Source organism: Oncorhynchus tshawytscha, linkage group LG14 (genome assembly GCF_018296145.1).
Source record: "Oncorhynchus tshawytscha isolate Ot180627B linkage group LG14, Otsh_v2.0, whole genome shotgun sequence".
NCBI classification, from domain to species: domain Eukaryota; kingdom Metazoa; phylum Chordata; class Actinopteri; order Salmoniformes; family Salmonidae; genus Oncorhynchus; species Oncorhynchus tshawytscha.
The window spans coordinates 44,242,524-44,256,960 of NC_056442.1; the positions used below are offsets into that span (position 1 = coordinate 44,242,524).

The 14,437-nt window shown below is 46.9% G+C and overlaps 1 protein-coding gene across 1 annotated transcript in view; it reads right to left on the reverse strand.

Annotated features, from left to right (window-relative positions):
* LOC112267452 (calsyntenin-2-like) overlaps positions 1 to 14,437 on the reverse strand; it is a 458,120-nt gene that overhangs the window by 17,318 nt on the left and 426,365 nt on the right. The window contains exon 12 of the mRNA XM_042297584.1: positions 6,759 to 6,970. Coding sequence (XP_042153518.1) covers positions 6,759 to 6,970 — 212 coding nt within the window. The remainder of the gene's footprint in view (positions 1 to 6,758; positions 6,971 to 14,437) is intronic.

The following is a 14,437-nucleotide window of genomic DNA, read 5'->3' on the forward strand; positions in this document are numbered from 1 at the left end:
TAAAAGTAAACACATATCCTCATTGGGGTATGCTTTTACAGAATCCTGAGTTTTAAGTCTATACGTTAAGAACTGACTGATTTACACAGGGTTGAATTCACTATTTCTATAAAACATCAGGTTGGGTATGGAAAAACACTTTTAGGGTGATTTTAACCACTTCCGGTTGCTTCAGAAAGGTTAGAATCGACACAGGTAGACGTCATAGTGGCCTGATGGACTGTCATCGAAGACAGGTTCACAAGGCATTCATAACCCACATAGGCTTCAGGTTGACTTTAGAGGAGCAGACAATGTATTCCTATGGGGAGAGAAGTCATTGTAATCTGTGAGATCAAAAAACACTGATTTACTGTTAAGGGTTAATGTCACATGGTCAAGGTTAGGCTTGCACAGATTGGGAGGACCTTGGGAACGTACCTGAGGTCGAATTGTGCTTCTCACCCTAACGGTTGTCTCACGGTCACCCAAAAGCAAATGACATTTAGGGCCAGGCTTAATTTTGGGCCTACTTTTTTCGCGGTCGCTGCACTCAGAGCAAGCTACGGTCAAGCGGGGCATCTCGTTGAACTAGGCACGGCCTTGAGAATATGGAAATGCCATTGCAGGCTCTGTGTGTCTTTAAGCACCACACTTTGTCACTCCATCCTTGCTGTGTGTGTGTGTGTGAGAGAGCTTTTCTTTGACATCTGTTGGGAAAAATGACTGATTTACAGTTCATGAGGGTTGCTTAATCACACATATGAAGTTTTAAAAAGATCTGACCTTTTAACCCTTCGAAACAGCACCTATGACACCATTTTAAGGCACTTCTGGTTGGCACATGAAGCTGAAAGTCAACACATATCCTCCTTGGGGTAGGCACTTATAGAATTTTGAGTTTTAAGTCTTTATGTTAAGAACTGACTTATTTATGGAGGGTTTAGTGAGTGTGTGTTAATTTTGAAAATCACAGAAAATCACAGAAATCTCGCAGAGCTCCGAAGCACACTTTAAAAAGATTTGAACACGCTGCAACTGGATCTGTAACTTTAAAAAAAACTATTTTTGAAGATCACCAATTTGACATTGTACGATTTCTCTTAAATGACAGTAGATACGTGGCAGATTCTTTTTTTATTGACACCGTAGGTTCCATTACTTTGACGTGAAGTGGAAAAATTATTGCTCTATTTTCATTTTTGACCTTTAATCCCAGAAAAATGTCCATAACTCAAAAACCGTTGAGACCTAGATGTCATCTTGTTCGGGGCAAACTGCCCATTATGCCAAACCTATGCTCACCAAGTTTCGTATTCAAAATCTTTTTCGTTTAGGAGATAAGGCCACGTCGTGATTGGTGATGTTTTGTACATTTGCAATATGATTCCATTCGCCCTCTTGTGGAATTTACAGGGAGAGCGAAAAAATTACCAAAATTAGAACATTTTATAAAATGGAAACCGAATGTCCGAGAGAGTTCGTTTGATGACTTCCTGGAAGATCCGGCCCTGCCGCACGGCCCGACCCCGTCCGCAAATTTTAGAAACGTTGTCGGACAGCTAGTAAGGGACCGTACATTTGCAATGTGCTCTTTCTCACTAACCATATGGCAAATGTCAAAATGTTCCCTTAAGGTATGATATAGAACTTTGTAGCTGAGTCTCTGCTTTAATCCAATGTAAAAAACACAATTTAAAATGCTACATAAGACTGATTTGAACCGGTCGGTCACATATTGTGACAACGATGTAGGCTGTGTTTAGCGGAAAGGTTTTTACGCCTGGTCACATACAGCTGATGTGTTGTGCATTAAATTTCACAAACGAAGGAAAAAGATGAGAGGAGAGCACATAGATGCGAGAAGGAATGCAACATGGCTGCTATGAATGTGAACTGTGTTTATGCTTGACCAGGGGTGTTATTCATTCCGCCGATTCTGTTGACAAACATTTCTTAAATGGAAGCAAAGAGAGCGAAACGGTGATAAACATACCTGAATTTGTCCAATAGAAACTCTCTTCTTAAACTGTTGGACTAATGATTGCACCTTAGATCAGCTAGATGCACGCAAGAGTTTGCAAGGCGGTATTGAATGTCACCTAAACATTTTCTCTCGACATGTGTGCAGGTCGGCTAGGCTAGGTTATAGCAACCTCATGATGGGTATCGGGAAAATTAGATTATCATGTAGTAGCCTAAACCCATCGATGTTACATTGAACTGGGTGAATGAATGAGAGTCATCCAATATGCCCTAATAGAAATAAGGCAATGCTCATAAAATGTTTTTGTCCTCACTCAACTTAAACGGCAATGACCGCCACACACACTCACACACACACACACACACACACACACACACACACACACACACACACACACACACACACACACACACACACACACACACACGCACACACGCACACACACACACACACACACACACACACACACACACACGCACACACACACGCACACACACACACACCGTATTCCGAACTGTGCAAATGAACTAAACTAAACTTAATTTACCCTAATGAAAATTGTATCAACACCTACAAAAATGTCCATTAATGACAAAGCACATACATTTCCTATTGCTGCAGGATTATTTTCCTGCTGTGAGAAGCAGGGTCAAATTAAGATAGTGCATCTGTACACAACAACATTATCCAAGACAAAAATGTTTCATTCCACACGAACAAACTTAAACTAACAAACAATTTTAGCCAAAACACAGTTCAAACACGCCCTCTATCGCTATACAATCAGCCAGCCTGATGTCACAGAGTCTGCTGTACAGCCTGCTAACCGATAAGACACAAGTCTCTGTAGCGCTCCATGCCTCTCAGCCTGCTGTGTTCTCTCCTGGTTGGGCTAACACCTGCCATGCCCACTCCACAGCCTCCCTATGGTGAGGCACTCCTCAGAGCAGGGGCTGTCCCTGGAACAGCAGCGTTCCCGGGAGACCCTGGGTCTCCTCTATCCCTGGCTGAGGCTTGATTGATTGCAGAGCTGTGCTAACTGGGGGAAGGAGGGGAAACATCTGGAGCTGAGTAGACCCCCTGAGACACACAGACAGAGAGAGATGGAGGGAGGGGAGAGGGAAAGTTAAGAAATAACTGGAGAAACAGTGGAGAGAAGAGGAGAGCATGTGCTGGTGGTAAGGAAAGAGTATGAGAGACTAACAAAGAAAGAGAAAAGGAGAATAAGAGGGCAAACAGTGAAACCTGAAAGAAAGAGAGACAGAGAGAGAGAGAGAGAGAGAAACACACGACCATAGAGACACATATTTCCCTCAGATTACACAGATCCACAAAGAATTCGAAAACAAATCCAATTTTGATAAACTCCCATATCTACTGAGTGAAATTCCACTGTGTGCCATCACAGCAGCAAGATTTGTGACCTGTTGCTACAAGAAAAGGGAAACCAGTGAAGAACAAACACCATTGTAAATGCAACCCATATTTATGCTTATTTATTTTCCCTTGTGTACCCTTAACCATTTGTACATCGTTGCAACACTGTAAATATATGTAATATGACATTTGTATTGTCTTTATGTTTTGAAACTTCTGTATGTGTAATGTTTACTGTTAATTTTGATTGTTTATTTCACTTTATATATTCTCTACCTCACTTGCTTTGGCAATGTTAACACATGTTTCCCATGCCAATAAAGCCCCTTGAATTGAATTGAATTATCATAGAGAGAGACAGTTAGTGCTAAATACGGCTGCTAGAATCCTGACTAGAACCAAAAATTTGATCATATTACTCCAGTGCTAGCCTCCCTACACTGGCTTCCTGTCAAGGTTTTACTGCTAACCTACAAAGCATTACATGGGCTTGCTCCTACCTATCTCTCTGATTTGGTCCTGCCGTTCATACCTACACGTATGCTACGGTCACAAGACGCAGGCCTCCTAATTGTCCCTAGAATTTCTAAGCAAACAGCTGGAGGCAGGGCTTTCTCCTATAGAGGTACATTTTTATGGAAAGGTCTGCCTACCCATGTCAGAGACGCAAACTCGGTCTCAACCTTTAAGTCTTTACTGAAGACTCATCTCTTCAGTGGGTCATATGATTGAGTGTAGTCTGGCCCAGGAGTGTGAAGGTGAACGGAAAGGCTCTGGAGCAACGAACCGCCCTGGCCTGTTCCCCTCTTTCCACTGGGATTCTCTGCCTCTAACCCTATTACAGGGGCTGAGTCACTGGCTTACTGGTGCTCTTTCATGCCGTCCCTAGGAGGGGTGTGTCACTTGAGTGGGTTGAGTCACTGATGCGATTTTCCTGTCTGGGTTGGCGCCCCCCCCTTGGGTTGTGCCGTGGCGGAGATCTTTGTGGGCTATACTCGGCCTTGTCTCAGGATGGTAAGTTGGTGGTTGAAGATCAAATCAAATCAAATTTTATTTGTCACATACACATGGTTAGCAGATGTTAATGCGAGTGTAGCGAAATGCTTGTGCTTCTAGTTCTGACAATGCAGTAATAACCAACAAGTAATCTAGCTAACAATTCCAAAACTACTACCTTATACACACAAGTGTAAGGGGATAAAGAATATGTACATAAAGATATATGAATGAGTGATGGTACAGAGCGGCATAGGCAAGATACAGTAGATGGTATTGAGTACAGTATATACATATGAGATGAGTATGTAAACATAGTGGCATAGTTAAAGTGGCTAGTGATACATGTATTACATAAAGATGCAGTAGATGATATAGAGTACAGTATATACGTATACATATGAGATGAATAATGTAGGGTATGTAAACATTATATTAGGTAGCATTGTTTAAAGTGGCTAGTGATATATTTTACATCATTTCCCATCAATTCCCATTATTAAAGTGGCTGGAGTTGAGTCGGTGTGTTGGCAGCAGCCTGTCCGGGGGTATCATCGGATGGGGCCACAGTGTCTCCTGACCCCTCCTGTTTCAGCCTCCAGTATTTATGCTGCAGTAGTTTATGTGTCGGGGGGCTAGGGTCAGTATGTTATATCTGGAGTACTTCTTCTGTCTTATCCGGTGTCCTGTGAACATTTGAACAATCAAACATTTATTGTGGAACTGGGATTCCTGGGAGTGCATTCCAACAAAGATCATCAAAGGTAAGTGGATATTTATAATGCTGTTTCTGACTTATATTGACTCCAACATGGAGGATATATTCTTGGGTTGTGTATGTCGTCTGAGCGCCGTACTCAGATTATTGCATGGTTTGCTTTTTCCGTAAAGTTGTTTTGAAATCTGACACAGTGGTTGCATTAAGGAGAAGTACATCCTTAAATCTGTGAATAACACTTGTATCTTTTATTGATGTTTATTATGAGTATTTCTGTGATTTGATGTGGCTCCGAGCAAATTCACGGGATGTTTTGGAGGCAAAGCCAAATGTAAACTGAGGTTTTTGGATATAAATATGAACTTGATCAAACAAAACATACATGTATTTTGTAACATTGAGTCCTGGGAGTGTCATCTGATGAAGAATATCAAAGGTTAGTGATCAATTTCATCAATATTTCTGCTTTTTGTCACTCCGCTCTTTGCTTGGAAAATCGTTGTATGCTTTCTGTGACTAGTTGCTGACCTAACATAATGATATGTTCTGCTTTCGCCAAAAAGCTTTTTTCAAATCGGACACTGTGGTTGGATTAACAAGAATTGTATCTTTAAAATGGTGCCTAATACTTGTATGTTTGAGAAAATTGAAGTATGAGAGTTCTGTTGATTGAATTTGGCGCCCTGAAATTTAATTTGCTGTTGGCGAGGGGTTCCGCTAGCAGAACGGGCTTAACCAGTCCTAGTCAGGTTAGTGACTGGTGACCCTTTCTCCACACTAAGTACCTGTCTAATCCTGCTGTGTGAGCCAAACTTATGACTTCTAAAGGAACTGTGAATGGAGGGGGAGGCAGAACAGAGCTGGCCTGTACTACTGGCATTAAGACTTGCCCTCTCTCCTACTGTCCCCAGCATCTACAGTCCAGCCCCCTGCTGACTAAGACCTCTGCTTACCAGACAAATGATTCTATGGGTTCCTGCCTGGCTGAACTGCAAATGGAAATGACATTTTAATACCAGCTCTTGTCTTCTCAGAGCGGAGACTGGGATCAACACGGAACAGCTCTGACTCAGCCTTGACGCTTTAGCTGCCAATTAGACAGCGATAACCAGAGGTTTCACTCGCTCCATTGCCAGGGAGTTGGAAAAAAACCCTGCATCGCTTTCAGGACCCAGACTCTCTCTTTCCTCCTCATGTTCTGCCTCTGAAATGGAGACCACAGCTGGAAGCTATAGATTAACCAAGTCTTCTGTGACTAGGAGTGTGTGGCTAATGGTGTGTGTGTATGTGTGTGTGTGTTTGTGAGTGTGTCTGTGTGTGTGTTTGTGTAGAGAGGAGTTGATGAAATTCCATAATAAGAGGAGATGTTGTACACTCCAGAGTTTAATCAAATAGGTTAGTGGTGCTGTCCCCTTTCGGACCATATCATTATTACCCCTCTGCTATTCTCTGTCTATTGATCTCTCTCCGTCTCTGGTTTGCACCCAGTGTCTATCCGTTTCTCTACCTCACTCACACACACACACACACACACACACACACACACACACACACACACACACACACACACACACACACACACACACACACACACACACACACACACACACACACACACACACACACACACACACACACACACACACACACACACACACACACACACACACACACACACACCTCTATGCCTGTACCCTGTACCTGTATGGTGTGAGGCTGTGTCTCCCTTGGTGACAGTACTGATGATGTGAAGGTCCTGGAACAGATTGAGTCCGGCTGGTCCTCTGAGGTCAGCTGCTGGCCTGGTCAGTCTGTCCACCCCAGCTATGGTGATCCTGGGTTCACTGGGCTGCAGCACCATCACCACTGCATCGATGTCCGGGATGGAGATACACGTGTCCTCCCCAAAACACCTTGGAGATAGAGAGTAGGGAAGGGTTGAATGTGTGTGTACTGTATGTTTCAGTATGTTTGCCTGGGTATCACTTTAGGTAAGTGTGAAATATCAGAGCCATTGTGCCCTTAGAATGCTTAGATACTTTGAGAATGTGTGTGTGGGTTAATTCCAGGAATCAGCAACCTTGGAAGTTTAAACAAGCCTTCCCAAGTGCACTGTAGGGGTGGTGAGGCTGACCGAACTGTGACAGACTCCCAGAGAGCAACGACACACAGACAGTGATGCAGACATCTGACATAGACATGCAAAAAATAATATGACACATACTGCATAAACAATACAGACTAGACATCAATCAACGAGAAACCATAGAGAGAGAGAAAGGGAGGCTGAGGAGAGAGAGAGAGAGAAGGGGAGGCTGAGGAGAGAGAAAGAGAGAGAGAGATGCGAAAGCTTGTAGCAAGTAGAGGAATGTTTTTCACATACATCGAGTTACAGAGGAGGGAGATGAACATCTGTCAATGTCTGGGACTGGGAGAGGGAAGAAAAAAATGTTGCACGACAACAGCTCTTTGTTCTGTTGGAGCTTTGCATAAGGAGGTTCTGACTCGTTCATAATTACCTGTGATTTCCCGTCATACCAGTTTGCTGCTAGCCTATTTCATGTTTTATTTCATGCCTAAACACCACTGTAAACTTCATCACATAGCACTAATACACAGGGGTTTCAGAACCATATTTCCCCTTTTCTGGTGCTTTCAGTCAAGCGTGGTATAGCCTACTCTCCCTTTCTCTTTTTCTGTTAAGCGTTGACCCGCATGTTGTGTCTTTCCCCTCCTCAGCAGGGTATTGTTGTGGAGAGGAGGCAGAGACAGTGGAACGGCAGGGTATTGTTGAGGAGAGGAGGCAGAGACAGTGGAACGGCAGGGTATTGTTGTGGAGAGGAGGCAGAGACAGTGGAACGGCAGGGTATTGTTGAGGAGAGGCAGAGACAGGGAACGGCAGAGGAGGCAGAGACAGTGGAACGGCAGGGTATTGTTGTGGAGAGGAGGCAGAGACAGTGGAACGGCAGGGTATTGTTGTGGAGAGGAGACAGAGACAGTGGAACGGCAGGGTATTGTGTGGAGAGGAGGCAGAGACAGTGGAGCAGCAGGGTATTGTTGAGGAGAGGAGGCAGAGACAGTGGAACGGCAGGGTATTGTTGTGGAGAGGAGGCAGAGACAGTGGAGCAGCAGGGTATTGTTGTGGAGAGGAGGCAGAGACAGTGGAACGGCAGGGTATTGTTGTGGAGAGGAGGCAGAGACAGTGGAACGAGACAGGGTATTGTTGAGGAGAGGAGGCAGAGACAGTGGAACGGCAGGGTATTGGTGTGGAGAGGAGGCAGAGACAGTGGAACGGCAGGGTATTGTTGTGGAGAGGAGACAGAGACAGTGGAGCAGCAGGGTATTGTTGTGGAGAGGAGACAGAGACAGTGGAGCGGCAGGGTATTGTTGTGGAGAGGGGGCAGAGACAGTGGAACGGCAGGGTATTGTTGTGGAGAGGAGGCAGAGACAGTGGAACGGCAGGGTATTGTTGTGGAGAGGACACAGAGACAGTGGAGCGGCAGGGTATTGTTGTGGAGAGGGGGCAGAGACAGTGGAGCAGCAGGGTATTGTTGAGGAGAGGAGGCAGAGACAGTGGAACGGCAGGGTATTGTTGTGGAGAGGAGGCAGAGACAGTGGAGCAGCAGGGTATTGTTGAGGAGAGGAGGCAGAGACAGTGGAACGGCAGGGTATTGTTGTGGAGAGGAGGCAGAGACAGTGGAGACATTGTTGAGGAGAGGAGGCAGAGACAGTGGAACGGCAGGGTATTGTTGTGGAGAGGAGGCAGAGACAGTGGAACGGCAGGGTATTGTTGTGGAGAGGAGGCAGAGACAGTGGAGCAGCAGGGTATTGTTGTGGAGAGGAGGCAGAGACAGAGGAGGAGTGAGAGGGTATTGTTGTGGAGAGGAGACAGAGACAGTGGAGCGGCAGGGTATTGTTGTGGAGAGGAGGCAGAGACAGTGGAACAGGGTATTGTTGTGGAGAGGAGACAGAGACAGTGGAGCGGCAGGGTATTGTTGTGGAGAGGAGGCAGAGACAGTGGAGCAGCAGGGTATTGTTGTGAGAGGAGGCAGAGACAGTGGAGCGGCAGGGTATTGTTGTGGAGAGGAGGCAGAGACAGTGGAGCAGCAGGGTATTGTTGTGGAGAGGAGGCAGAGACAGTGGAGCGGCAGGGTATTGTTGTGGAGAGGAGGCAGAGACAGTGGAGCGGCAGGGGTTGTGGAGAGGATGGAGCAGCAGGGTGTTGTGGAGAGGAGGCAGAGACAGTGGAACGGCAGGGTATTGTTGTGGAGAGGAGGCAGGACAGTGGAGGGCAGGGTAGACAGTGGCAGAGACAGTGGAGCAGCAGGTATTGTTGTGGAGAGGAGACAGAGACAGTGGAGCAGCAGGGTATTGTTGTGGAGAGGAGACAGAGACAGTGGAGCAGCAGGGTATTGTTGTGGAGAGGAGACAGAGACAGTGGAGCAGCAGGGTATTGTTGTGGAGAGGAGACAGTGGAGCAGGCAGGGTATTGTTGTGGAGAGGAGACAGAGACAGTGGAGCGGCAGGGTATTGTTGTGGAGAGGAGGCAGAGACAGTGGAGCGGCAGGTTATTGTTGTGGAGAGGAGGCAGAGACAGTGGAGCGGCAGGGTATTGTTGTGGAGAGGAGACAGAGACAGTGGAGCGGCAGGGTATTGTTGTGGAGAGGAGAGACAGTGGAGCAGCAGAGAGGGGGCAGAGACAGTGGAGAGGAGGCAGAGACAGTGGAGGGTTATTGTTGTGGAGAGGGGGCAGAGACAGTGGAGCAGCAGGTTATTGATGTGGAGAGGACACAGAGACAGTGGAGCAGCAGGGTATTGTTGTGGAGAGGACACAGAGACAGTGGAGCGGCAGGTTATTGTTGTGGAGAGGACACAGAGACAGTGGAGCAGCAGGGTATTGTTGGATAGCCTGCACACCACAGCCCCAGCCACCCGCCAGAAAACTTTATTAAACAACATCGATGGAGAGGAGACAGAGACAGTGGAGCGGCAGGTTATTGTTGTGGAGAGGAGACAGAGACAGTGGAGCAGCAGGGTATTGTTGTGGAGAGGAGGCAGAGACAGTGGAGCGGCAGGGTATTGTTGTGGAGAGGAGACAGAGACAGTGGAGCAGCAGGGTATTGTTGAGGAGAGGAGACAGTGGAGCGGCAGGGTATTGTTGTGAAGAGGAGGCAGAGACAGTGGAGCAGCAGGGTATTGTTGTGGAGAGGAGGCAGAGACAGTGGAGCAGCAGGGTATTGTTGTGGAGAGGAGGCAGAGACAGTGGAACGGCAGGGTATTGTTGTGGAGAGGAGGCAGAGACAGTGGAGCGGCAGGGTATTGTTGAGGAGAGGAGACAGTGGAGCGGCAGGGAATTGTTGTGGAGAGGAGACAGAGACAGTGGAACGGCAGGGTATTGTTGAGGAGAGGAGACAGAGACAGTGGAGCAGCATGGTATTGTTGAGGAGAGGAGGCAGAGACAGTGGAGCGACAGGGTATTGTTGAGGAGAGGAGGCAGAGACAGTGGAGCGTGGAGACTTAGCGTGGCTAGGCCACGGTGAGGACTTGGACCCGAGTCAAATGAATGAAAGAAAATGTGACAAGGTAGAATAAAGGCCCTGCATAGATTAACACTAGTTACTTGTTCCTGATGGCTGCAGTAATTGCCTTATTAAATTGAAAACACTCTGAAGTGTATTTTAAGGAATTAATGAACGACTCTATTTATATGTTTACAATGATGCCACTTGCGGGGAAATTTCCAGCAAATAGCAGCATTCCTCAAGAGGATCTTGTGTTTTGGCTGTGGCCTAATAGACAGTTTGCTCTGCAGGCTTGTTTACTGGATATTGTTTTAAATGAATTCTGCTTACATTCATCAAGGCCTGCTGATTTACACATTATTGTTATCAAAGCTTGTCTAAGACGACTACCAGACCCTCTCTTTGTGAGCCACAGCTGGATCGTAACAAGGTTCACACACAGTGCAGACCACTGGATAGCCTGCACACCACAGCCCCAGCCACCCGCCTACACACAACCAGAAAACTTTATTAAACAACATCGAGAAATACACAAGCTTAAGCATAGTTAGCATAATGTATTCATTTCTAATTGGTGTGCCTGCAGCCCAGTTGACCCATCCTCTTCCTGCCCCCCCTTCCTTGCTAGGCTAGCTGAAGGGATGGGCCCGAAACCCTGCGTCGAACCCAATAGGGGGGCGGAGTAAACCCCTCCAGGGCTGAGCTGTGGGGGGCTGCACATATTTAAACCTGCAATGAATATTCACCACAACCCGCCAGGGATGGCTGTTATACAATACCATCCAGCCACGCTCTGTCTCTCTCTCTCGCTGTCCTCTGGCAAAACCCAGACAGAATTATTAATAAATAACATGAAAATGTAAAAACTTGCCCCAGGAGGCGATGTGGAACAGAGAGAGTGGTGGATTAAAGAACAAAAGAAGTGAAGAGGGGAGAGAAAGAGGAAGAGGAGGAGAAGGGGTAGCTAACTAGCTACAAGAGTGAGTGTGAGTTGTACTCTAATGAGTTGTGCTGTTGTTGTGTGTTGACAGTGAGAAGGTGTTGAGACTAGTTTACACTCACAGATCACAGGAAGATGAGAGGAAGACGGGGAGAACGGAGTGAGAAGACAAAAAGAGTGAGGAGAAAACTCAGGAGAAAAAAGAGAGAAGAAAGGAGAAATATCCCATTGAGAGAGATGGAGAGGGAGGACAGAAAGAGAGAGAGATGGAGAGGGAGGACAGAAAGAGAGAGAGATGGAGAGGGAGGACAGAAAGAGAGAGAGATGGAGAGGGAGGACAGAAAGAGAGAGAGATGGAGAGGGAGGACAGAAAGAGAGAGAGATAGAGAGGGAGGACAGAAAGAGAGAGATGGAGAGGGAGGACAGAAAGAGAGAGAGATGGAGAGGGAGGACAGAAAGAGAGAGATGGAGAGGGAGGACAGAAAGAGAGAGATGGAGAGGGAGGACAGAAAGAGAGAGATGAAGAGGGAGGACAGAGAGAGATGGAGAGGGAGGACAGAAAGAGAGAGAGATGGAGACAGAGGACAGAAAGAGAGAGATGGAGACGGGGGACAGAGAGAGATGGAGAGGGAGGACATCGAGAGATGGAGACGGAGGACAGAAAGAGAGAGATGGAGACAGAGGACAGAAAGAGAGAGATGGAGAGGGAGGACAGAAAGAGAGAGATGGAGAGGGAGGACAGAAAGAGAGAGATGGAGAGGGAGGACAGAAAGAGAGAGATGGAGAGGGAGGACAGAAAGAGAGAGATGGAGAGGGAGGACAGAAAGAGAGAGATGGAGAGGGAGGACAGAAAGAGAGAGATGGAGAGGGAGGACAAAGAGAGAGATGGAGAGGGAGGACAGAAAGAGAGAGATGGAGACGGAGGACAGAGAGAGATGGAGAGGGAGGACAGAAAGAGAGAGAGATGGAGACTGAGGACAGAAAGAGAGAGATGGAGACGGAGGACAGAGAGAAATGGAGAGGGAGGACAGAGAGAGATGGAGAGGGAGGACAGAGAGAGATGGAGACGGAGGACAGAAAGAGAGAGATGGAGACGGAGGACAGAAAGAGAGAGATGGAGACGGAGGTCAGAAAGAGAGAGATGGAGAGGGAGGATAGAAAGAGAGAGATGGAGAGGGAGGATAGAAAGAGAGAGATGGAGAGGGAGGACAGAGAGAGATGGAGAGGGAGGACAAAGAGAGATGGAGACGGAGGACAAAGAGATGTAGAGGAAGGACAGAAAGAGAGAGATGGAGACGGAGGACAGAAAGAGAGAGATGGAGACGGAGGACAGAGAGAGATGGAGAGGGAGGACAGAAAGAGAGAGAGATGGAGACTGAGGACAGAAAGAGAGAGATGGAGACGGAGGACAGAGAGAGATGAGAGGGAGGACAGAGAGAGAGAGATGGAGAGGGAGGACAGAAAGAGAGAGAGATGGAGAGGGAGGACAGAAAGAGAGAGATATGGAGAGGGAGGACAGAAAGAGAGAGATGGACAGGGAGGATAGAAAGAGAGAGATGGAGAGGGAGGACAGAGAGAGATGGAGAGGGAGGACAGAGAGAGATGGAGAGGGAGGACAGAAAGAGAGAGAGACGGAGGACAGAAAGAGAGAGATGGAGAGGGAGGACAGAAAGAGAGAGAGATGGAGAGGGAGGACAGAAAGAGAGAGATATGGAGAGGGAGGGAGGACAGAAAGAGAGAGATATGGAGAGGGAGGACAGAAAGAGAGAGATGGACAGGGAGGATAGAAAGAGAGAGATGGAGAGGGAGGACAGAGAGAGATGGAGAGGGAGGACAGAGAGAGATGGAGAGGGAGGACAGAGAGAGATGGAGAGGGAGGACAGAAAGAGAGAGAGATGGAGACGGAGGACAGAAAGAGAGAGATGGAGACGGAGGACAGAAAGAGAGAGATGGAGAGGGAGGACAGAGAGAGATGGAGAGGGAGGACAGAAAGAGAGAGATGGAGAGGGAGGACAGAAAGAGAGAGAGATGGAGACTGAGGACAGAAAGAGAGAGATGGAGACGGAGGACAGAGAGAGATGGAGAGGGAGGACAGAGAGAGATGAGACGGAGGACAGAAAGAGAGAGATGGAGACGGAGGACAGAAAGAGAGAGATGAGACGGAGGACAAAAAGAGAGAGATGAGACAGAGGACAGAAAGAGAGAGATGAGACGGAGGACAGAAAGAGAGAGATGGAGACGGAGGACAGAAAGAGAGAACTGAGACGGAGGACAGAAAGAGAGAGATGGAGACAGAGGACAGAAAGAGAGAGATGGAGAGGGAGGACAAAGAGAGAGATGGAGAGGGAGGACAGAAAGAGAGAGATGGAGACGGAGGACAGAAAGAGAGAGATGGAGACGGAGGACAGAGAGAGATGGAGAGGGAGGACAGAAAGAGAGAGATGGAGAGGGAGGACAGAAAGAGTGTGGTGAAAGAAATACAAGCTGAAATAAATAATTATCTCTACTATTATTCTGACATTTCACATTCTTAAAATATATTGGTGATCCTAACTGACCTAAGACAGGGAATTTTTAATTGGATTAAGTGTCAGGAATTGTGATACTGAGTGTAAATGTATTTGGCTAAGATGTATGTAAACTTCCGACTTCAACTGTAGCTACAGTAGGTTAAACTGGACTGAGGTGGAAAAAAGACAGATAGTAATAATGTGAGGTGGATGAAGGACAGGAGAGACAGGAGACAGAAGACCTTATCCAGTCATAATGTGAGGTGGATGAAGGACAGGAGAGAGAAGAACTTATCCAGTCATAATGTGAGGTGGATGAAGGACAGGAGAGAGAAGACCTTATCCAGTCATAATGTGAGGTGGATGAAGGACAGGAGAGAGAAGACCTTATCCAGTCATAATGTGAGG